This window comes from Hypanus sabinus, chromosome 17 (genome assembly GCF_030144855.1).
Source record: "Hypanus sabinus isolate sHypSab1 chromosome 17, sHypSab1.hap1, whole genome shotgun sequence".
NCBI classification, from domain to species: domain Eukaryota; kingdom Metazoa; phylum Chordata; class Chondrichthyes; order Myliobatiformes; family Dasyatidae; genus Hypanus; species Hypanus sabinus.
Window position 1 is genome coordinate 13895524 of NC_082722.1, and position 24946 is coordinate 13920469.

The following is a 24946-nucleotide window of genomic DNA, read 5'->3' on the forward strand; positions in this document are numbered from 1 at the left end:
CATTGGGGGGGGGGGGGGGCTTCTTCACACAGAGTAGTGGGAGTGTGGAATGAACTGTCAGATGACGTGGTAAAAGCGGGCTCACTTTTAACATTTAAGAAAAACTTGGGCAGATACATGGATGAGAGGTGTATGGAGAGGGATATGGTCCAGGTGCAGGTCAGTGGGACTAGGCAGAAAAATGGTTCGGCACAGCCAAGAAGGGCCAAAAGGCATGTTTCTGTGCTGTAATGTTCTATAATTCTAGGTGTAAAGTAAATGGATTGAAAAACATGTCTGGTTGTATTCCACTTCAGGAAATGATTTAAACCCTCATGGAAAATCAAACTTGATTCTTCAACAGATTCTATAAATTAACTGACATACATGCAGGTGTATTTTTCAAATAAAAGCATTGATATGGTCAAGCTTGATAGCCAGATGAAATATATGTAATTATTTTGAGTATTTTTTTTAGTTGTCTGTGCCAAAAGCATTACTGTTCCTTCATAACCACTGATGATTTGAGTTTTTTTTTCTTGCTGAAGGTTAAGCGGGTTTTTGCATCACCACAGTTTTGGGAGGAATTTTGTTTATTTCTGTAATTAACTGTTATTTATTGCCTGAACACATTGTGTTTTAACTTTTTAAAAGGCACAGAGACAGTGAAAACATTGAAATCTAAGTAGCAGCATAATGTATACTCTGGATGTAATGATGAGATTTTTTGATTATAACTGCAGTTATAAAGGATATTACACCAAAGAATTTTGCTTGGCATGGAAATGTTTTCATAAAGTGGATCCTACAGTTAAATGTTTCCATTGAAATATACTAAATTTGCTTCAAAATTTATTTAGCTGCCAATCAAGTTTGGGCTGACAAAATCAAGCAATTGTTGCCTTATAACAAAATTACCCTTTTTTTTGAAGAACGTCTTGACCAATAACCTTTTTCCCCCAACTCATTCTCCTATGACCTTTCCACCATGACTCTGACAATATGTACATGCTTCTGGACTGACCTGGCTCCTCTTGGGACAATCCCTTCAACTGTTCACTGATTAGATTTGTTTTTGATTAGATTTGATTTTGTTTATAATGATTAGGCCTATTCCTTCCTGTGCAAAAATAAAGATAGCTGCTCTGCTGTTGTTCCATCAGCTCCTGTGAGTCATTAAATATACACCCTGAATTAAGAATATCTAAATTACTGCACTGTGCCACAGAATTGAAGACACGGTATATGGAAGATGATAAAAGAAAACAGTAAAGGTGTTTGATATATTAGGTGAGTGATTCTAGAGCTGAATATGGCAAACAGAAAAGTAAGTGGGAAAAGAAGATGACTGTAGCTAATGATGGTTAATATAGAGAATCAAAAAGTCTTCGCTGGGTAGACGTATAGTAGGAGAATAGTAAGTAAGGAGAATAGGACAGGTGTGGCTGATCAGGAATGAAGAAAAGAATTTCTGCATTTCGGTATGCTATTTTCTATTGTATTTTTCCAAGGGAAGACATGCTGTTGTATTCTCAAAAGAATGGAGGTATAAAGTTTACTGATACAGAGGTGGTTCTGCAAAGGATGGCAATATTTAAAGTCATTGGTTTGGATAGTTGCATCCTTGGTGGTTGGAGGTTGCAGAATGAATTGCTGATGGTTTCTAATCCCCCCCCGGGTACCCAGAACTCAAAAATGGCAAAAGTATAACGATGTTTAAAAAGGCATGTATAGAGAGATCCCAGGAAACTACAGAACTGTTAATTGAATCTCAGTCTTTGGTAATTTTTAGAAACAATAATTGGGGAAGACAATAAGAGGCACTTAGAAAAGTTTGAGTTGATGAAGTTCGCATGGAATTATTAAAAGCAGATCAGTGTTATCTCACCTGATTTTTTAAAAATTTGTGAACAGAGAAGATTGATAGAAATGTAGATGTTGCACACGTGGACTAATAAAGTCCCACATTATTGTGGTTAGCAAAATTGATGCCTATCAAATTATAAGACAGTAAACAGCATGAATAGGAAATTGGCTTAAACACAGAGTGGTAGGAAACAGTAATTTTTCAGATTGGAAGATTTCCTAGTAGATGGCGCTTGGACACTTTATGCATGTTGATGATTTTAGACATGAGTGTACAAATGAGAGAAGTTATGTCAAGTGAAAATAAAAATTGCAGATACTGGAAGTCTGAAACAAAAAAAAGATCATGCTGTAAATACTCATTGGGTCAGGTAGCTGCTTGACCTGCTGAGAATTTCTACCGGCATATCATTCTCTATAACTTCCACCACTTACAATGAGATCCTACCACTAAGCACATCTTTCTCTTCCCCCACCCCCCTGCCCACTTCCCATGAGGATTGCTCTCTATAAGATACCCTTAACCACTCATCAACTCTGCACTAATCTTCCTCCTTGGCCTGCAAACGGGACAACTGTTACACCTCCCTACAGCACCTCCTGTACCATCATTCAGGGCCCTAAACAGTCCTTTCAGGTAAGGTGGCACTTCACCTGTGAGTGTTTCAGGGTTATCTGTTGTATCCGGTGCTCCAGCCATGGTTTCCTACATCCGTGTGACCAGACATAGAAGGTGCTTCATCAAGCACCTTCATTTTGTCTGTGTCCCAATGGCTGCTCATTTCAATTCAACCTCCCATTCCCATACTAATATGTAGAGGGCTGCTGCCACGATGAGGCCATACTCTGATCGGAAGGGTAACTCCTCATATTCTGTCTGGATAACCTCTGACCTGATGGCATGAACATTGATTTCAAATCCATGTGAGTGCTCATCTTGCCCAACCCCTCATGGTCCCGTAACACATCCTACACAATCTGGAAAACTCACCAATGCCTCTACATGTCTACCCTATTCACATCCTTCCACAGATGGGCAGTAGAGAGCATCCTAACATGCTGCATCCCTGCATAGTACAGAAACTGCACTGTGGGAGATGAGAAAGCTTTACAATGGGTAATCAAAATGACCCAGTGCATCACCAGCACTAGCCTACCCACCATCAAAGCATGTGTATATACAGAGAGGTGTCAAAAAACGGCCAGTAGCATCACGAAGGATCCCACCCACCTTTTGCATGGACTGATTGTCCTACTCCCATCAGGAAGGAGGCTATGTAGCAACCATAGCAGAACCACCAGACTCGTAAACAGTTACTTTCCCAAGCAGTAAGGCTGATCAACACCTCCACTCACTGACCCACCCCTCCACACTCCCAGCCACCACTGCTTTATCATTTCCAGTCAGAGTCATCTTGGGTACAGACGCTCCTGTGCCTAGTGTCACTTTAAGGACATACAATCAGTCTATGTATATAAGCTATCTTATGTGTCTACACTTACTGTACATTTTATATTATTGTGTTCTTACCATATTGTTTTTGTGCTGTATCAGATCTGGAGTAAAAACTATTTCATTCTCCTTTACACTTGTGTACTGAAAATAACATTGAATCTTTAATCTTGATGAAGAGTTTCAGCTCCATAAATTAACTGTTTATTCCCCTCCATAGATGCTGCCTGACTTGCTGAATTGCTGCAGCATTTTGTGTGTGTTGCTCAGGATTTCCAGCATCTGTAGAATCTGTTGTGCTTTTGAGCATTTCTTCCATATTCTACTGAAGTTATATTGGACCTTTGTAAAATATTAAAATTAGCCGTAGTTGGAGTATTGCATCCAGTTGTGATCATCCAACTGTAGAATCATTGTACAAGTCCTGAGGTACTATAAAAAGAGTAACTGTGGTGATTTAAGGGTGTAGAATTCCCTGAAAAATTAAATATGTGAAGCTGTTGTTACTTTCCTTGAAGAAAATCCATTGAGAGATTTGATAGAATTGTTCAAGATTGTGTCTGGTTTTGGAAAAGGTAGGTAGAAGTTGTTTCCATTTGTTAATAATTTAGAGAAGAAGAAAGAGACACATTTTAAAGTTTTCGATAAAAGCTGCAGGTTATTTTTGGATCTTGAATTCAGTGCTTAAAGTTCAAAGTACATTTATTACCAAAGTATGTTTACTATGTACAATTTTGAGATTCATCTCTTTACAGGCTGCCACAAATCAAATAATCCCAATAGAACACATTAAAAAATGACCATTATAGAGCAGTGTGCAGAAAAAAATAAATCATGCAAATAATAAGAATAAGCAAATCATATTCAGAACTGAAGTTCACAAAAGTGAGTTCACAGCCTTTAATGAAGGCAGTCATGGCCAATTCAGGAGCCTGTTGGTTGCAGGGCACAGCCTCAGTTCAACGTAGAAATTAAACCTCACTGAGCAGTGACCTGAACACTGACCTGTCCCTCACTGCCGACCCTGACATCCTTCAAAAAGAAATTTAAACTGGGGAATGGGACTGACTGTATTATTCCAATTGGATTTGGTATTTGAGCTCCTTCATCACCATAAGAATTCTATGTTTCTATGAATTATGAGTCTCTTCATTTGATGTAATAACCAGTCCTTTCCCAAAGACCCTGAGTGTTGTCAGCTTGTGGAGATTTTTGAAGCTCTTCTCACCAACAAACATAGGAGTGATCTCTTGTAAATCCATTGATGTGCTAACATGAATAATTTTCATTGAGTGAATAATTTTCTACACACAGCAGGGGAATAACCTCCCCTAGTATGAATTCAAAGAGACTTATTGGAATTTATACATGCGTAGTCACCACATCGCATGTTAAATGAAAATGAGTCCACCCACAGAGCACATACAATTAGTCTGAGGTGTAATATTTTTACTGTTGAAATTTTCTAAGTCTTCACTGCATTGCTGTTAAAATTGGAAGTAATGGTCCCTGTAGATTGCCAATGTTCTATGCCTCAGAGTGTGAAATGCATGTAAACCATGTCCATATAATACTTGCCAAAATTGCAGACTGCAAGTCTCAAGTATTAATTAAACAAAGTTAACACAAATACTTGAAACAGTACAGATTGAAATGCTTGTATTTTACACAGGTCACTGGGGATAATGTACGATCGCTGGCTCTCTGTGATTTTGATGGTGATGGGAAGAAGGAGGTGAGCCTGTATCATCTTTCAAAAATATAATTCTCAACTGAGGGGGAAAAATAGAGATTTCTAGAATATTCCTAATCTTAATCATCATTTATTGACTTAAAGACTGAAGATGTGTGTATTCGCTTTGGAAGTGTTTATGCATGAATGCTTATGTTAACTTTCAATTATTCCTGATTGTCCCAAACCTCAACAGTGCCCTTGATTATTTATTGATAAAGCACCAAATTGACCCTTCCAGCCCTTAGAGCCATGGCCACCCCAAAAACCCCACAGCCCTGGTTAAACCCAACCTAATCACAGGATAATTTACAATGCCCAATTAATCTACCTGGTACACCTTTGGACGACAGTAGGAAACCGGAGCACCCAGCAAATACCCACATATTCTTTAGGGAGGACGTACAGAGACTCCTTACAAAACGGCTCCGGAATTGAAGTCTGAAACGTCCAGAGCTGTAATAGCATTGCGTTAACCACTATGTTATCATGGTGCCCAAATAAACAATAAGACCATGCAAGCTCAAATTAGAACAACTGGTTTGTTTCCAGCATGCTAAGAAATAGATTGTACTTCCTAACAGTGTATTTAATGTTGTTTTTGTTTTTTTAACAGCTTCTGGCTGGTTCAGAGGACTTTGACATCAGAGTTTTCAAAGATGATGAAATTATGGCAGAAATGTCAGAGACAGAAGTAAGAAGCAATCTGTCTTCAGTGCTCTTAACAATAGATCTGAATCAATAATTAGTATTGAAAACTTCAAATAGTTCAGTGAATTCTGCAGCAATGTTGAGCTTTTCTTCAACTGGATACACATGGGTATCACAAAGTTATTTTAGCAACACACAAAATGCTGATGGACCGCAGTAGGCCAGGCAGCATCTATAGGAAGAAGTACAGTCGACATTTCGGGCTGAGACCCTTCGTCAGGACTAACTGAAAGAAAAGATAGTAAGAGGTATTAAAGTGGGAGGGGGAGAGGGAAATCCAAAATGATAGGAGAAGGCAGGAGGGGGAGGGATAAAGCTAAGAGGCTGAAAGTTGATTGGCAAAAGAGATACAGAGCTGGAGAAGGGAAAAGATCATGGGACGGGAGGCCTGGGGAGAAAGGGGGAGGTGAGCACCAGAGGGAGATGGAGAACAGGCAAGGAGTGATTGTGGGAGGGGCAGAGAGAGAGAGAGAGACAAAAGGGGAGGAAGGGAATAATTAATAAATAAATAAATAAATAAATAAGGGATGTGGTAAGAAGGAGAGGAGCGGCATTAACGGAAGTTAGAGAAATCAATGTTAATGCCATTAGGTTGGAGGCTACCCAGACAGAATATCAGGTGGTGTTCCTCCAACCTGAGTGTGGCTTTATCTTGACAGTAGAGGAGGCCATGGATAGACATATCAGAATGGGATGTGTAATTAAAATGTGTGGCCACTGGGAGGTCCTGCTTTCTCTGGCGGACAGAGCGTAGGTGTTCAGCGAAACAGTCTCCCAGTCTGCGTCAGGTCTCACCAATATATAGAAGGCCATACCGGGAGCACTGGATGCAGTATATCACATCAGCCAACTCACAGGTGAAGTGTCGCCTCACCTGGAAGGACTGTCTGGGGCCCTGAATGGTGGTGAGGGAGGAAGTGTAAGGGCAGCTGTAGCACTTGTTCCACTTATAAGGATAAGTGCCAGGAGGGAATCGGTGGGAAGGGATGGGGGGGGGGATGAATGGACAAGGGAGTCGCATAGTCACAAAGGATCCCTGCAGAAAGAGTTGTGGAGGGAAAGATGTGCTTGGTAGTCGGATCCCGTTGGAGATGGCAGAAGTTATGGAGAATTATATGTTGGACCTGGAGGCTGGTGGAGTGTTAGGTGAGGACAAGGGGAACCCTATCCCGAGTCGGTTGGCGGGAGGATGGGGTGAGAGCAGATGTGCGTGAAATGGGAGAGATGCGTTTGAGAGCAGACTTGATGGTGGAGGAAGGGAAGCCCCTTTCTTTAAAAAAGGAAGACATCTCCTTCATCCTGGAATGAAAAGCCTCATCCTGAGAGCAGATGCGGCGGAGACAGAGGAATTGAGAGAAGGGGATGGCATTTTTGCAAGAGACAGGGTGGGAAGAGGAATAGTCCAGGTAGCTGTGAGAGTCAGTAGGCTTATAGTAGATATCAGTAGATAAGCTGTCTCCAGGGATGGAGACAGAAAGATCAAGAAAAGGGAGCGAGGTATTGGAAATGGACCAGGTAAATTTGAGGGCAGGGTGAAAGTTTGAGGCAAAGTTAATGAAGTCATTGAGCTCAGCATGTGTGCAGGAGGCAGCGCCAATGCAGTCGTTGATGTAGCGAAGGAAAAGGGGGGACGGATACCCATATAGGCTTGGAACATGGACTGTTCCACAAAGCCAATAAAAAGGCAGGCATAGCTGGGACCCATACAGGTGCCCATGGCTACAGCTTTGGTTTGGAGGAAGTGGAAGGAGCCAAAGGAGAAATTATTGAGAGTAAGGACTAATTCCGCTAGACGGAGGAGAGTGGTGGTAGAGGGGAACTGGTTAGGTCTGGAATCCAAAAAGAAGCGGACAGCTTTGAGGCCTTCCTGGTGCAGGATGGAGGTATCTAGGGACTGGACGTCCATGGTGAAAATAAGGCAGTGGGGACTGGGGAACTTAAAATCATTGAAAAAATGCAAAGCGTGAGAAGTGTCACCAACATAGGTGGGAAGGGATTGATCGGGGGGGGATAAAACAGTTGAGGTATGAAGAAATGAGTTCTGTGGGGCAGGAGCAAGCTGAGACAATGGGTCTACCTAGACAGGCAGGTTTGTGGATCTTGGGGAGGAGGTAGAAACGGGAAGTGTTGGGTGTTGGGACTATGAGGTTGGTGGCAGTGGATGGGAGATCCCCAGAGCTGATAAGGTTGGTGATGGTGTGGGAGACAGTGTGGCCTGGTGCTCCTTAGTGGGGTAAATAAGAGGAGGTATCAGCAAGTTGTCACTGTGCCTCGGCAAGGTAGAGATCAGAGTTATTTTCTCATCTTTCCATATATTGACCAAGTCTGCTACAGCATGTCCCAGTCAACTGAAGTTAATGGCAGCCAAGGGGAAACTAATCCAGTAATTGAAGTTAAAAGAAATTGATTGTGGTTATTAAAGATCAGTCATCCCATAATTGCAGGAATTCTTTCATAATCCACAAGGCTGAAGTTAGGAGCATGATGCAAGACCCTCCATGTGCTCAAATAAGAGCAGCTCCAACTTTTCGCAAGAAGCTTGACACCATCTAGGACAGCAGTCCACTTTTTAGCTTCCCATTCACGAGTAAGGACTAAATGAGTCCAACAAGGGCTCATTGGCTGCCATCTATAAATCCTCTGCTGTACTTATCCAAAAAACATCTCCCAAATCTGTACCCTACCTTCATCAAGAATGGCAAAGGCAAAATGTGCTTTGAAAGACCATCAGCTGCAGGTTTCCCTCCAGAATCCTCACTTGAAAGTATATCACTGGTCCTAAACTTGAAATTCTTCGAACTACATAGTAGGAGTACATTTGTTAAAGGACTACAGCAATTCAAGAAGGTGGCTTAGCATTACCTTTCCAAGGACATATAGGAAAATGCAATTTCCTGTCGCAAGCTATTTGTGCAGCTGCTGATAGTTTGACAAATTCGGTGAACCTTGTTGAAAGTATTTTTGTCACATTATTAATAGGAGCAATACATCTCAGATGACACTGGATAACATTGATCAATGTTAACAGTTTGGTTATTGGTATAAATAGAAATAGTTTCTATTTACACCTGGTAATATGTTTCTGTTTATTAATATGTGGAGTTCCACACTAAGGCAGTACTTAGAAGGGACAGTAATGAGATCCAGTGGATAATAGAATCCTCTAGTGTCAGAAGATGACTATTACAGTGTTATCATTTTGGATTTCATCTAGATTTGAAGATTCAAATCATATATTTTTTGATAATAAATAATTTGTACACCTTGAGATTTGTTTGCTTACAGATAGCAACAAAGCAAGAAACCTGAATAACCCAGTTTAAAACAAAAAGACTAAAACCACTGTGCAGAGAAAGAGAGAGAGAAAAAAAATCACACAAACAAAAGAAGCAAGCCATCAGCATTCTGAACCAGACTGAGTTCCCAGATCCACTCCTGGAGCAGTCAAATCAGGCCCAAGCCCATTCATCACACCAACGGGGCAAAAATACACAGCGGCTGTCTCAGTTCACAGAGAAAGAAATTAACATTCATGGGAGAACAAACAAAGCAGCCCTGTTCCTTCACCCCTGTTCCTGACATTCGGGCTTCCAGACTATCTGTGCCGGTGTTTAAATTGTCCAAGCACAGGGTAGTACCTCACTCTTGGACCCGAACGCCAGCACCACGATATGCTTGGGCCACCCAGCCCAAAGCCATTCCAACCAAGTTGGTTCGGAGCTTGAAGTGATCCATCCTCGCACCCAGGAGAGGTGGTTGGGTATTGAAACTCTTCCGCATCAGCTCCTCTCCAAGTCGCTTGCTCCATCTCCTGCAGTAATACAAATTCCATCTGTGAGCCCGGTTCGAACACGTTGCATCTGGCATTGTCCCAACACGGCTCATCTCCCGAACCAGCCTCACCTCTACCTGCCTTCTTACAATAGTGCACCACAATTTACTTCAGAAAAGATGTTATAACTGATGTTCATAATGGAATCTCTTGCCTTTTGAACTGGCAGTAAGCTGTCATACGCCTTCAGTAACGCCATCTTAAACCAGAAGGTTTACAAAGGAAGCCTTGTCTTAATTAACTAAACTAAATAAATTTTTACTCTTTTCCATAATGTTGGGCTTTTCTGATATGCCAGTATTCATAAATAGTGTTTATTTTCAGCAAGGTATTTCATGTTTATATTTTCCCTTTACAGGTTATCACAGCGCTGTGTCACATGCGTGGAAGTCGATTTGGATATGCCCTGGCAAATGGCACTGTAGGAGTATATGACCGAGTTACACGCTACTGGAGAATTAAGGTGCATGATGTAATGTTACCTTGTAATGGCTGAGTTTTTTACTCTCCAAATGTTAAAAGTGAATAAATGTATTGGGGGTATCAAACTAATCATGAGAATTATTCAATGAGCAGCATGGGCAACGTAATGTTTCTCAAAACGTGTCTTGGAGTCTCACTGATTTAGAGGGTTAGATGGAGAAGATCTTTTCTTTGGGAACAGTGCTTTCCCATATCCTTACTGTTATAAGCCCTAATAAGTTCTGATCCACTTCATGACTCCCAGCTTACAACTAATTTTGTTTTATTAAACATATTATTCAAGAATTACAGAATAGCTAGTATGAGAGTGACATGTACAAAGTTAAACCTAGGGGCTTTGTTGGGACATATTAGGGCGAGTTTTATTTTGCCTCTACTACATGTGGACTGCTTAACAATTAATATTTCAGCATTAATTGACCTAAATTTTTCCTTAAGCAGTTTCATTTAATAATCTGTTATCTGAGCTATTCCTTTCCTATGCAGAAATATTATTCATGTTTAATTCTTTCCCCATGGCACACTTGAATATGACAACACATGCTCCCATTACCACAGCAGTCCATATGAAGAGCCACAACCTGAAATACTGACAGTCCATTCCACACCCCTCCCCCCACGAAAAGCTTCTGCCTGACCTGATAAGCTCCCCCAACATTTTGTTTTAGTCATAGAGTGAAACATGTCATGAACACTACAGCACAAAAACTGGCCTTTTGGTAGTTCTAGTTCGTGCCAAACTGTTAATCTGCCCATAACTCTCCATATCCCTCCCATCCATGTATCTATCCAAATTTCTCTTTAAGTGTTGAAATCAGACCTCCATTCACCATGTCCACTGGCAGCTCATTCCACACTCACACCACCCTCTGATTGAAGAGAATCATTCTCATGTTCCTCTTAAACATTTTACCTTTCACTCTTAACCCATGACTTCTAGTCCTAGTTTCACCCAACCTCCATGGAAAATGCCTGCTTACATTTACCCTAACTATAGCCCACATAATTCAGTATACTTATATCAAATCTCTCCTCATTTTCCCATGTTCTAGGGAATAAAGTCCTAACTTATTCAACCTCTGTAACTCTGTCCTCAAGTCCCAGCAACATATTGATACCTTTCATGTAGGTCAGTAACCAGAACTGCACACAGTACTCCAAATTAGGCCTCAATGTCCCAATTCCTGTACTCAGTACTTTGATCTATGAAGGCCAATGTGCCAAAAGCTCTCCTTACCTCTTACAATCTTATCTACCTGTGATGCTACTTTCAAGGAATTCTGGATCTGTATCCCCATATCCCTCTTCCACTGCACTCTTCAATGCCTTACCACTCACCATGTAAGTCCTACCTTGGTTTGTCCTTTGAAGGTACAACACCTCACTCTTGTCTGCATTAAATTCCATCTGCCATTTTTCTAGTTGGTCTAGATCCTGCTCCAAGCTTTGACAGTCTTCCTTGCTGTCCACTACACCCCACATCTTGGTGTCATCTGCAAACTTGCACATCTACTTAGTTCACCACATTATCATCCAGATAATTGAAAAAAATGACAAACAACAAAGGACCCAGCACCGATCTCAGCAGCACACCACTAGTCACCAATATTCCTGGCCTCTTCAGTGTTTAATCCAATTTACTTCCTTATCTTCCTAGTGACTGAACCTTCTTGACCGGGACCTTGTTAAAGTTCATGTAAGCAGCATCTGCCTTCATCAACTTTCCTGTGACCTCCTCAAATCTTTGTAAGATTAGTTAGACATGACCTACCATGCACAAAGCCATGTTGACGATTCCTAATCAGTGCCTATCTATCCAAATACTTATATATCCGGTCCCTCAGAATGCCTTCCAATAACTTGCCCACTGCTAATGTTAGGCTCACTGGTTTATAATTTCAGGCTTATTCTTGGAGCCTCTCTTACAAAAAAAAAGTTTGTTTAATAATCTGGCGCTTGTTATTCCTTATTCCATCATCGGTAGTTTCTTGTGTCACCATTTGCTGGGAGGGTAATGAAAGTGTAACAAGTGTATTGCTGAATCATATTAGAACTGCCAAAAATACCAACAGCTGAAACACCTTCTTCAAGATCAGCTTTCTTATGGATTTTCATTTGAATTTAGTTTCAAGAGATTGAAGAGCACTTCAAAATGCCAGGTGTGGCTATCTGGTGTGGCCCATAGTAATTATTTGTGATACTACACAAGAAAGAAGTTGTTTTATGCTTCAGTTTATCTAACAATATTCCTGCTATGCATTTATTTATCTTGTAGCTACCTGACTACTTTAAAGGCAGCTGAACTATTCATCTCAACTGCTGTGTGTGATAGCAAAGCTCCACATGCTAAGGTAGCATCTAGTGGCAGGAACTGGTTCACCACTTGACTAATGGAGTATCAGAGATTAACTGCAAATGTTAATGTGAGTTTGTTGCTGTGGACAAGGGAGCAGAAAAGCAAATCAAAGTAATTGTGGGAGGAATACAATCTCAAATTTAGAATTTTAAATGCTACCCTGCAGTCTGGGGTACCTATGATAAATTGCTCTGTACCAAATTGGAAAAGAAAGAATGTTATTTAGTAATAATCTTGATTAGGTTTGGTATTAAGATTGTTCTTCAAATGGAAGCAATAAAGCCAAGTCACAAGGGCAGAAATCCAGTTCCATGTTTTTTAATCAGACTAAGACATCAATCAGAAAAGACATTAATCAGAAAAAGACATGTTTTTAATCAGAATGTTTTCTGATTTAACTAACTTGACTTACCTATGCTTTTCATTTTCTGCAGTCTAAAAATCATGCCATGAGTATTCATGCTTTTGACTTGAACTCGGATGGTGTTTGTGAGTTGATCACAGGCTGGTCAAATGGGAAGGTGAGTCATAGTTGTATGTGTGTCACAGTTAAAAGTGGAAATGCAAAAGGTAAAGTTGCTTGTTTGAAGATGGCAAATCTCTTTTAAGGTTTATATTGTTTTGCATCATATCAGAAACCACAAGGGAAATCACAGAGCTAAAAGATTTGCTCAGCCCAGGATTGGATTCCTTTAATATCTGTCAGTTATTATGATGTAGCATTTTTGTCTAGCTTTATTGTCTATTGGCACGTGAATCAGACTGCTATATATGGTAAGCAGAGCTGTTGTTCAGAGTCTTTTGAAAGAACATCACAATGATTTAGTGCCTTATAAAACAGGGAGCAGCTGTTGATTTTGTGATAAAACAATACATTAATTCAAGGGCTATATGAAAGTTACGACCAGTGGTTTACTGTCTGTGGATTTAATTAGAATCTGACAGAGGACTTGTTACAAAACTGATGTATTGCTATCTAAATTATACAATTTGAGATTATCAAACTGAGAAATATGATATATTGGGACTCTGACATAATTTAAGGCATTTATGAAGGGATATAGCTAATACCTAGGATCTGATGTAAGTTTGGATTGGTACAGTACTATTTGAGCCAATCTTGCACAGGTTTTTGATGGCTGAGAACATTGACCTAGTTTGACTCTGGTTTATAAGCAGTTCCTGGGTTTTTCAATAACTGAAAAAGGTGTGTTTTACAAAGTAACTCGTATCACATTGTTTTACCGACATTCACAAAAATTAATTTCATTGCATTGATACTCATCCTAACACTACCACAATAAAACTAATGGAATATATCCTCCATTAAGTCATTAATCAATACCACAAAATACTTTATTATTAGTTCTTGCTTGAAAAGTGTACAGGAACATTTGCAACAATTGGATGTCTATAAAGTCAGGTCATATCAAACACAGGGATCCCTGGTAGTTGCTTTTTATAACCTTTAAATGATGAATTACATAATTACCGAACCACTCCATTCCGCCCCCCCCCCCACACACTCACAGACTCACACTCTTGTAAGATAACTAGTTGCTCGTTTAGCATGTTTTTTTGTCTGCCTTTTATCTTAATTGAATATATTGCCATCTTGTGAAGCAATTATCACTTTATCAAGTGTTAAAAACCTGTTTAGCTTTCTCAGGTGTCTCCAGAAGACAGAAGTCTTAGTACACATTTGTACCGATGACATAGATAGAAAAAAAATGGGAGGAAGTCCTGAAGAGAGAATTCAGGGAGTTGGGTAGGAAGCTGAAAATCAGGACCCCCTGGATAGTAATCTCAGGATTGCCGCCTGTGCGACGTTCCAACGAGCGCAAGAATAGCATGATCAGGCATATTAATGTGTGGCTGAGAGACTGGAGTAGGGGGCAGGGCTTTGGGTTCCCAGATCACTGGGGCCTCTTCTGGTGGAGATATGACCTGTACAAAAAAGGGCGGGTTGCACCACAGCCCAAAGGAGTCCAATATCCTAGCAGGCAGGTTTAATAGAGCTGTCATTTCATTTTTTCAATCTTTTTATTGATTTTCCAGTAAAGTATATACAAATCAGAGGAGAAGTTTAGCAAACATAATACAAAAGACATATAAACAGCAGTAAATAAGAAAGTATATATTGTCAAAATCAGATAGGTAAAATGTTATGCTGTTATATATACAATGTAATCAAAAAAACTACAACTCCTCTTAACAATCGTAAAGAAAAAGATTGGAAATTTTATTTAATAAAGGAAAAAACCACTAACTAAACTGAAACAAAGAAGAAAAAGAAAAAGATTGGGCAGTCCATTTGAGGATAAAATTAGAAAAAAGAGAAAGAGAAAAAGAAACATCCTTCCAGTCATCTCCGAACCTTCACAGATAAGGATTTTCCCTAAAGAGAATTAATCAATTAAATAAATAAATTAATTAATTAATTAAATCATGTGAAAGTATTGAATAAAGGGTCGCCAGACTTGTTCAAAATTAAAAGATGTATCAAATGTCCGACTTCTAATTTTCTCCAAGCTTAGACGTGACATAATGGAGGAGAGCCAATAAAAAACAGTAGGTGGATTAGAGTCTTTCCAGTAAAGCAAGATAGCTCTCCTAGCCAGTAACTCTGCTTGCTTCCTCTGGAATGATCCCAAAAATTGCTGTAAGTGAATTGGGTTGAACATCCTCATCTATAACTTTAGACAGTATTCCAAACACATCCCTCCAAAAATTATTTAAGCTTACACATGACCAAAACATATGAGTTAGAGTAGCCACTTCTGCGTTACATCTGTCACAAATTAGGAAAAATATGCGCCAATTTATCTTTGGACATATGGGCCCTGTGTACTATCTTAAACTGAATTAAGGTATGGCATGCACAGATAAATGAATTATTGACTAGATAATAAATTTTACTCCATTGAAAGTGAATGTTGAAGCTCTGTTTCCCAAGTGCTTTGAACCCTATCATTAGGCGACATGCGAGCATTCATTAACTGTTTATAAATGAAAGCTGTTAATCGTTTTTGAAATGGTTTAAGCTGAAAAATAGCATAAGCCAAATTTAAAGAGCAGGCTAAGGGGTAATTTGGTAAAAAATCATGTTAAAAGTTCCTAACCTGTAAGTATCTGAAAAAATGTGCATTAGGGATGTCATATATGTCAACTGTGAAAAGGACATTAAACAGTCCTGTAAAAACAAATCTAAAAAAGTTTTTATTCCCTTAATTTTCCATGTTAAAGCCTTATCCAGAGATGATGGTTTTAAAAAGAAATTAGAATAAATATTACTAGAAAGTACAAAATCATTTCATTCAAAAAATCTATGAAACTGAAACCAGATTTTTAAAGTATGTTTAACAATAGGGTTGAGAGCTTGTCTACCTATTCTGGAGAGCGAAAACAGAAGGGGAGCTCCTAATAAAGAAGCTAAAGAAAACCTCATTACTGAATTCTCCTCCAACTGTAACCATGAAGGGTGATCCTGGTCATCTATATCATAAATCCAAAAAGTAATATAACAAATATTAATTGCCCAATAATAAAATCTAAAGTTTGGTAAGACCAGTCCTCCATCCTTTTTTTGGTTTTTGCAATAAAAGTTTATTCATTATTTTATTATTCCAAACATAAGACAAAATCAGAGAATCTATTTTATCAAATGTATAAATGCTTGAAATATATATAAAAGTTTCAGAAAAATAACCCATTTTTATAGCATTTATTCAACCTATCAATGGCATCGACATAGGCGACTATTTAGAAAGCGCCTGTTGAGTATATTAACTAAAGGGGAGAAATTATATCTATATAGGTCTTTAAAATTTTTAGGAATTTTGATACCAAGGTAAGTGAAACGGTTTTTAGCAATATTAAAAAGGTATTTGATCATAATAAACAGAATAATAATAGGAAATAATTCACTTTTATGTAAATTAAGTTTATATCCAGAGAAAATACCAAATTCCACAAATATAGATAACTTAAAGGGCATAGATTTCCTAGGATTTGAAATGTAAACTAATAAATCATCTGCATATAATGAAACCTTTTGTAACTTATCCCCTCTCTTAATACCCTGCACAGAATTAGAATCCCTAAGAGCAATAGCAAGTGGTTCTAAAGCCAAATTAAATGATAAAGGACTAAGGGGACAACCCCGACAGGTTCCTCTATATAATCTAAAATAAGGAGACTTTTGTTATAACCGCAGCTACCGGGGCCTGATAAATCAATTTAATCCAGGAAATAAATCCCAAACCAAAATTAAACCTCTTCAAAACCTGAAGTAGATAAGGCCATTCCACCCTGTCAAAGGCTTTCTCTACATCCAAAGATACAATACATTCAGATTTTTTGGCTGAGGGGGAATAAATGATATTTAACAATCTTCGAATATTAAAATGTTGAGTACCTATTTTTGATAAATCCTGTTTGATCACTTGAGATAACATTAGGCAAGATATTCTCAAGCCTATTTGCTAGAATCTTAGAGAGAATTTTAAAATCTACATTCAATAAAGAAATAGGTCTATAGGATACACATTCCAGTAGGTCTTTTCCTTTTTTTGGAATCAATGAAATTAATGCCCCATAAAAAGTTTTAGGAAGGTTCCCAGAGGATGTAGAATCGGTAAATGTTTGATGAAGATGTGGTATAAGCATTTCATAAAAAGTCTTGTAAAATTCTACCATATAACCATCAGGTCCCAGAGCTTTACCTAATTGCATGGAGGATATAACCTTGGCTATCTCCTCTTGCTTAATAGGTGCATCTAACATATCAACATCTTGAATTGAAATTTAGGGTATGTTTAACCTTTGCAAAAATCTATTCATGCTATCAGAGAATTCAGATTTATAAAGATTAGAATAGAAGTCCATAAATATCTTATTAATTTCATAAGGATCTAAAAGTTTCTGTTCTATCTGGTCTACGAATTTTAAAAATCTGTCTTCTGACCATCCCAGCCTTTAACTGACCCGCCAAAAGCTTAGCAGATATTTCCCCATGTATATAAAATAAACTTTTAGATTTAAAAATTTGCTGTTCAATGGGAAAGGTCAGAGGCAGATCATACTGTGATTGAAGTTCGACCCTTTCTTTATATAGGTCTTCAGTAGGTTTAACTGAGTACGCTTTATCTATCTGTTTAATTTTATTAATAAGCACTGACAATTCCACTTTAGTTTTCTTTCTCAAAGCTGCTGAATATGAGATTATCTGTCCCCTAAGAAAAGATTTCAACGTGTCCCATATAACCAAATTTGACATTCCTTCAGTTGTATTAAATACAAAAAATATAGAAATTTGCTCCTTAATAAAATTAGCAAAAGTTGGATCCTGTAACAATACGGGATTCAATCTCCACCGTGAGATTTTCAAAAATCTATCCAAAAGCTTAAGGGTTAACTTTAAAGGCGTGTAATCTGAAAGCGTAATGATGTCATACACACATTCAGCAACGGAGTTTAACAGACGTGTATCTAAAAAAAGTAATCAATTCAAGAATACTTAATGATGAACGTGTGAGAAAAAAGAGAAATCTTTATCATTGGGGTGTTTATATCTCCAGATATCGACCAGGCCATATTCTAGTAAAAAAGAATTAATACAAGCCGCCACTTTATTAGGAAGCAATGAATTGGTTGATGACCTGTCAATCACCAGATTTAAACAACGATTAAAGTCACCACCCATGATCAACTTATATTCATTCAGATTTGGTAACTCAGAAAAAAGTTTCTTAAAAAAATCAGAATTATCTACATTAGGTGCATATACACACACCACAGCTACCTTTTGCTCGCATAATAAACCAGTAACAATTAAATATCTTCCAATTGTATCAGTAGTAGTATTAAAGTGTACTAAAGGGATTTTGGGGCTAAGAAATATAGAAACACCTCTTATTGTACCATCCGATAACAAATGGTACAGAGGTCCTTTCCAAAAGTGGAAAAATCTGTCCTCATCCTTCTTCCATATTTGATTTTCTTGCACAAAAATAATATCTGTGTTAAGTGTTTTTAATTTCTTAAAAATCATTTTATGCTTAATGGGGTGATTGACACTGTTCCAATATATTAATTTTATTAACATCCATGTTTAGAATTGAATTTAATATTACATAAAAGAAATGTTACGCAAGTACAGATTAAACCAAAAGGCGCGGGTACAACCAGAAGGAGTGACACATTTGTGAGAAAAAAATCCATCAAAAGAACTGCCCAATCAGGAAAAAAACCTACACTAATTGTCCCCTCTCCCCTCCTCCCTCCCGCCTCCCAAAAGATAAGAATTCAGCGACCAATAGGGTGGCCACATGTTAAACTAGTAACCCTTGACCCTATTCTCCATCTTGCAGCTCTGTATATTAAAATAAAGCAAAGATCCCATGGAAAGTAGACATAATAAAAGGCACAAGCAGAATTCAATTAATATAATGTTATGTCTAACTGTAATAAAAGCATAATCAACAACGGCCATCTTAGAATCAGCTAAAATACCTCAAACACATATTCAAAAAAAAGAGAATAAACCCGAGCAAATAATATTACAAACAATATTCTTTCTCTCGAAAAAGAAAAGTAAATGAGTGTGTGTGTCTATATATATATATATAAAAAAAACTATATTAGTATTGAAACAAATAAAAGAAATAAAAAGATTAATACACGACAGGTCCTAGCAGACCATTAGAGTACAATACTATAGAGGTTCCCTACAAAACAGATATGTACTAATTATCAATAGGTTAAAAAAAATTTTAATCAGCCACGTCCCATACCAAAGACTGAAAAAGTACAGGATAAACTTAACTCAGAAGATCCATAAACAACTCGTACAACAAATACTTCAGAATTACCTATTGAGTAATCGGGTTAACTTTAATATTTTATTCAGTAGGTGTAACTTTAAGATTTTTAATGTACTCCCATCCCTCCTGGGGGGAGTAGATTCTCAGTGACTGAGATATTTCAGGAAAAATTATCAGCTTTGCTGGAAAGCGAAGGGAGGGATTTAAATCTAATTTATATATTACACTCATAACTTCTCGGTATTTCCTTCTTTCGGCAAAGATTTCAGGGGGATAGTCTTCGATTATACGAATTTGTACTGAATTAAAGATTAACTTCCGCTTCTTTCTGGCTTCTCGAAGAATAGCTTCTTTAGTCGTGTAATAATGCAAAGAAAGTACAATTGGTCGAGGACGTAATTTGGATGAACGCCGAGAAAATGGAATTCTGTGGGCTCTGTCAATTAAGGGGCTAGCTTCCAGGGTCTCAGTAAAACGTGAGTACTACATATCTGAGAAGAATTTTAACAGATCACCAGCATCAGTGTTTTCAGGCAGTCCCAGAATATGCAAATTCCTCCGACGCCCTCTACTATCTAAATCAACCATTTTTTTCTTCATTTTAGATAGTTCCAAGGTAATTTCATTGATTTTCTTTTCCATCGAAGATTATCTTCATTCCTTGATCTTTAGTAGTTTGCTTGAATAGATCATGCCCATTCCCAATTCGGGTTGTAGTCTGCTGAATTGATTGAAGCTGAGAGTCCAAATTTTTCAGAGAGTCTTGAACCGGGAAGCTTATTCAAACTTCCCGTTTGAACCAGTCAGCTTATCAATTTTAATATTAAACGACCCGAATTCCAACTTCATGGCTTGTATTGAAGAAAATATTCCTGCTAAAGTAACAGGCTCCTCCGTTTTCTTGGTTTGTTCCGTTTGCTCCATTTCAGGAAAAGTCTTGCCACTTCTCAGTTCAATACCAGAATGACTTTTTTCAGCCATTGTAATTAAGTCGTAAATCCTTCAGCAGAATAAATCATCAAAGCTAAAAGGGATCTGTCAGTGGGATATAAAATATATTAAGAGAAAGAGCCGCTAAGAATTGGACTTACTCCATATGCTGCAACATGGTGAATCATAATAATAGAGCTGTCAAGGGATGTTTAAACTAATATGGCAGGAGGATGGGAACCGCAGTGATAGGGCTGAGGAAGGGGAAAACAGGAAATAATTCAAAGATAGGGTGCAACAGAGATGATAGAAAGGACAGGCAGGAGATGAGGCATGATCACAGCCAGTGGGGTGATTTATAGGGCAACAGAGGCATGGTGCAGATAAAACAGAAAGCAACAAATACTGGATTGAAAGTGTCATATTTTGAATGCACGCAGCATAAGAAATAAAATGGACGATCTTGAAATTCAGCTACAGATTGACAAGAGTGACGTTGTGGCCATCTCTGAAACTTGGCTGAAGGATAGCTGCCATTGGGGACTGAATACCCAAGGATATGCGGTGTATTGCAAAAATAGGTTAATAGGCAGTGGGGGTGGTGTGGTCCTGTGTATAAGAAATACACCCTATCCTCGTTATATGCGGGGGATATGTTCCTTGCAGTCGACACATAATGTGAAATCGCATAATGTGAATAATTATTTAAACGGAGAAAATTGGGATACGTTCTCGAGGGCTTCCTAAATATGTTTTATCTGTAATTTATTCACATTTTCGTACCAATACGACACTAAAGCAGTACCACAAGGCAACATTTAGATTATATTTCATCAATTTAAGGTAATAGTCAATGTAATAAATCATAGAAAGTTAACATACTAGGGTGTACAGTTTTCACTAACAGTGGCAGGTGTGTTCGCTCCGGGAGATGAGTGGTTGTTGTGGTGTCGGGCAGCTTTCTGTCGATAAGGTGAACATCGAGCACAGCAAGGGTTGAAGGCAGTTGTCCTTGTGGGATGCAAGCGAGCAAGCTTGTAATCCTTCTTGGAGGGGTGAATCCGACAAGAATGAAGTGGAGTAGTGGACCATGGCAGACGGTGGAAAGCTTTTGGTACGTTGGCCTTTATAAATCAAAGTATTGAGTATAAGATTTGGAATGTTATGGTGAGGTTGTATAAGGCATTGGTGAGGCCGAATTTGGAGTATTGTGTGCAGTTTTGGTCACCGAATTACAGGAAGGATATTAATAAGGTTGAAAGAGTGCAGAGAATGTTTACAAGAATGTTGCCGGGACTTGAGAAACTGAGTTATAGAGAAAGGTTGGCTAGGTTAGGAATTTATTCCCTGGAGTGTAGAAGAATGAGGAAAGATTTGTTAGAGGTATATAAAATTATGATGGGTATAGAAAGAGTGAATGCAAGCAGGCTTTTTCTGCTGAGGCTAGGGGATAAAAATACCACAGGACATGGGTTAAGGGTGAAGAGGGGGAAAGTTCAAAGGGAACATTAGGGGGTTTCTTCACGTAGAGAGTGGTGGGAGTGTGGAATGAGCTGCCAGATGAAGTGGTAAATGCGGGCTCACTTTTAACATTTAAGAAAAACTTGGACAGGTACATGGATGAGAGGTGTATGGAGGGATATGGGCCAGGTGCAGGTCAGTGGGACTAGGCAGAAAAATAGTTCGGCACAACCAAGAAGGGCCAAAAGGCCTGTTTCTGTGCTGTAATGTTCTATGGTTTTTTTCTATGGAAGACTCACAGAATGGCAGCAGGAGATGACACTGGTTTGAAGAAAGTGCTGAGGGTTGTTTGCTTGGCACCATTTTGTTTCTCAGCATAAATTTGCTTGTAGGGAAGAAGGGTTGACGGCAGGGAACAACTGAAATACTGACTCTGTTCTAAACTTGGGTCCATGTCAATCGCCATTTGTGCCAAGTGTTCTGACTTCCAGCAGTCCTTCACCGTTGGTAAACTCCTGGGATTTTCAAAATCATCTGTTGCTTGCAGCATCTGAGAGATAGTTCGCCGTTAAAAAAAAAATAATTTGAATGCGGATCACACCTTGGTCGGGTGGCTGAATCAGCGATGTTGTGTTAGGCGGCAGGAAGTGCACTGTTATATTACGATGAATGCTGCCCAAATGTTTAGGATGGGCTGGCGCATTGTCAAGCAACAGAAGAACTTTAAAGGCAAGATTCTGTTCCTGGTAGTAGCGTCCCAGAGCTGTGTTACCTTCACCTGATGCCGCGCTTTTTATAATTTCCAACTTTTTTTCAAGTGTTAAAGCGGTTCTCTGCTGCTCGGCTGATGGCCCAGAACATGAAATCAGACGCTTAGGAAGCATAGTTAAATATTTCAGGCACAAAATCACTGCTCTGTAGGTAAAACCAACTAAAGTCTAAGAGTGCAAGATTGCGCATCCACAGCTTGCCAAAACCAATGCGAGACTGGCGGGAGTGAGACTGTGACACGCGTGCACCTGACTTGTATCAGCAGGAAAGCAGCGCTTCTCATCCCAACAGTGAGACTGTGAGGCACGCGCACTTGACTTGTACTGGCGGGAAAGCAGTGTTCCTCGTGTAACTCTGAGTTTTGGATGCATATAAGGAGACATTAGTAGAAATGTTACTCACATAACTGCGAATCCGTGTAGTCTGAAGACGCATATAACGAGGATAGATGTAATGTTAAGTCATTAGAAAGGGATGACATGGAATCGGAAAGTATAGAGTCTCTATAGATTGAGTTAAGAAATGGCAAGGGTAAAAGGACCCTAATGGCAGTTGTATACAGGCCTCCAAACAGCAGCTGGGATGGTGGATTACAAATTACAACAGGAGATAGAGAAGGTGTGTCAGAAGGGCAATGTCATGATAGTCTTTGGTGATTTTAACATGAAAGTGGATTGGGAAAACCAGGCCAGTACTGGACCTTGAGAGAGAATTTGTAGAATATCTAAGGGATGACTTTTTAGAACAGCTTGTTGTTGAGCCCACGAGGGCAGCGGTCCCCAATCACCGGACCGCAACCGGGCCGCAAAGCACGTGCTACTGAGGAAACAATATGATTTGTTGATATGAAACGATATGAGTCAGCTGCAACTTTCCTCATTCCCTGTCACGCCCACTGTTGAACTTGAACACACGCAAAGTTATTACCCACGCGAGGTCATTACGCATGCGAAGACATTACCCATGTGAGGTCATCAGTCACCTAAACGCAGTGATACCCTCGTGCCAGGGATCACTGGTTGGCCTCGGGTAACCGGCCGGTGAGAAATGCCATTGCTAGCGGCCTGGAGTGCAGACAGATGGGCACCGCCTCTAAACCTGTTTAGCATACCGAATGTTTGTGGGGAACCCGGTGGTAAAATATTCGCAGATGACCTAATTCGTGCTCAGGGTTTCGTAAGTAGCAGAGCAGCTACCTCGCTGCGATCTACTGAAAGTCAGCCCTTGAGCCAAACTTTTGTTGGCTGATAGATCCTACCTATCTACAAGGAGGGGGTGGGCGTATGCCCTGCCGCACTCCGTGCTCTCTGTGGACTGTGGCCACAGCGACCTCCTTACCTTGCCCTCTCATTGGTGTGTTGCAATTATTTTATATGTTCATATGAGGAAAATATGCGGTGTGTTTAATATCCAAACATTACTTAAAATGTTATGACGCTATTGACTTATAAGTGAGTTATAATTGACTTATCACTATGTTCATGTGAGGAAAATATGCGCTGTGTGTTTAATATTAAATCCGTTAGATAACCCCTTTTAGAAACGAAATTAAGTGTATTAGCCATTTATAAGTGACTTATAGTTGACTTGTCACCTATATTCTGGTCGATATTAACACCCCCCCCACCCCCCCCCCCGGCCGGTCCGCAAGAATATTGTCAATAGTCCGTGGTGCAAAAAAAGGTTGGTGACCTCTGCACGAGGGGATCGGCTGTTCTGGGTTGGGCGTTGTTCAGTGACCCTGAGGTTATAAGAGAGTTTAAGGTTAAGGAACCCTTAGGGAACAGTGATCACAATATTATCAAGTTCACTTTGAAATTTGAGAAGGAGAAGCTAAATTCCAATGTGTCGGTATTTCAGTGGAATAAAAGAGATTACAATAGCATGAGGTATGAACTGGCCAATACTAGCAGGAAGGATAGCAGAGCAACAGTGGCTGGAGTTTCTGTGGAAAATTAGGGAAGTGCAAGTATTGTATTCTAATTAAGAAGAAATATTCGAATGGAAGAAGGATAGTGCCGTGACTAACAAGTGAAACCAGAGCCAAAGTTAAAGCAAAAGAGAGGGCTAACAATGAAGCCAAAGCTATTGGGAAGATAGAGGATTGGGAAGATTTTAAAAACTTCCAGAAGGAAACTCAGAAGGCCTTTAGGAAGGAAAAGATGAATTATGAAAGGAAGCTGGCAACTAATATCAAGAAAGTACTAAAGCTTCTTTAAGTATATAGAGTAAAAGTGTTGAGGGTAGATAAAGTACTAATAGAAAATGACACTGAAGATATTGTAATGGGAGATGCAGAGATGGCAGAAGAGCTGAATGCGTATTTTGCATCAGTCTTCACAGTTGAAGACATCTGCAGTATACTGGACATTCAAGAGTGTCAGGGAAGTGAAGTGTGTGCAGTAAAAATTACGACTGAAAAGGTGCTCATGAAGCTTAATGGTCTGAGGGTGGATAAATCTGATGGAATGCACCCTTGGGTTCTCTCTTTCAATATTTTTATTAATTTCTACATAGAAGAATGCAGAGTACAAGAAGATATTATAAG

The 24946-nt window shown here is 39.2% G+C and overlaps 1 protein-coding gene across 3 annotated transcripts in view; it reads left to right on the plus strand.

Moving 5' to 3' along the window:
* The window catches only part of bbs2 (Bardet-Biedl syndrome 2), a 168084-nt gene that overhangs the window by 45238 nt on the left and 97900 nt on the right, over positions 1–24946 (plus strand). For all 3 annotated transcript variants that reach the window (XM_059992559.1, XM_059992557.1, XM_059992558.1), the window contains exons 5-8: positions 4971–5033; positions 5647–5724; positions 9932–10036; positions 12847–12933. In XM_059992559.1, coding sequence (XP_059848542.1) covers positions 4971–5033; positions 5647–5724; positions 9932–10036; positions 12847–12933 — 333 coding nt within the window. The remainder of the gene's footprint in view (positions 1–4970; positions 5034–5646; positions 5725–9931; positions 10037–12846; positions 12934–24946) is intronic.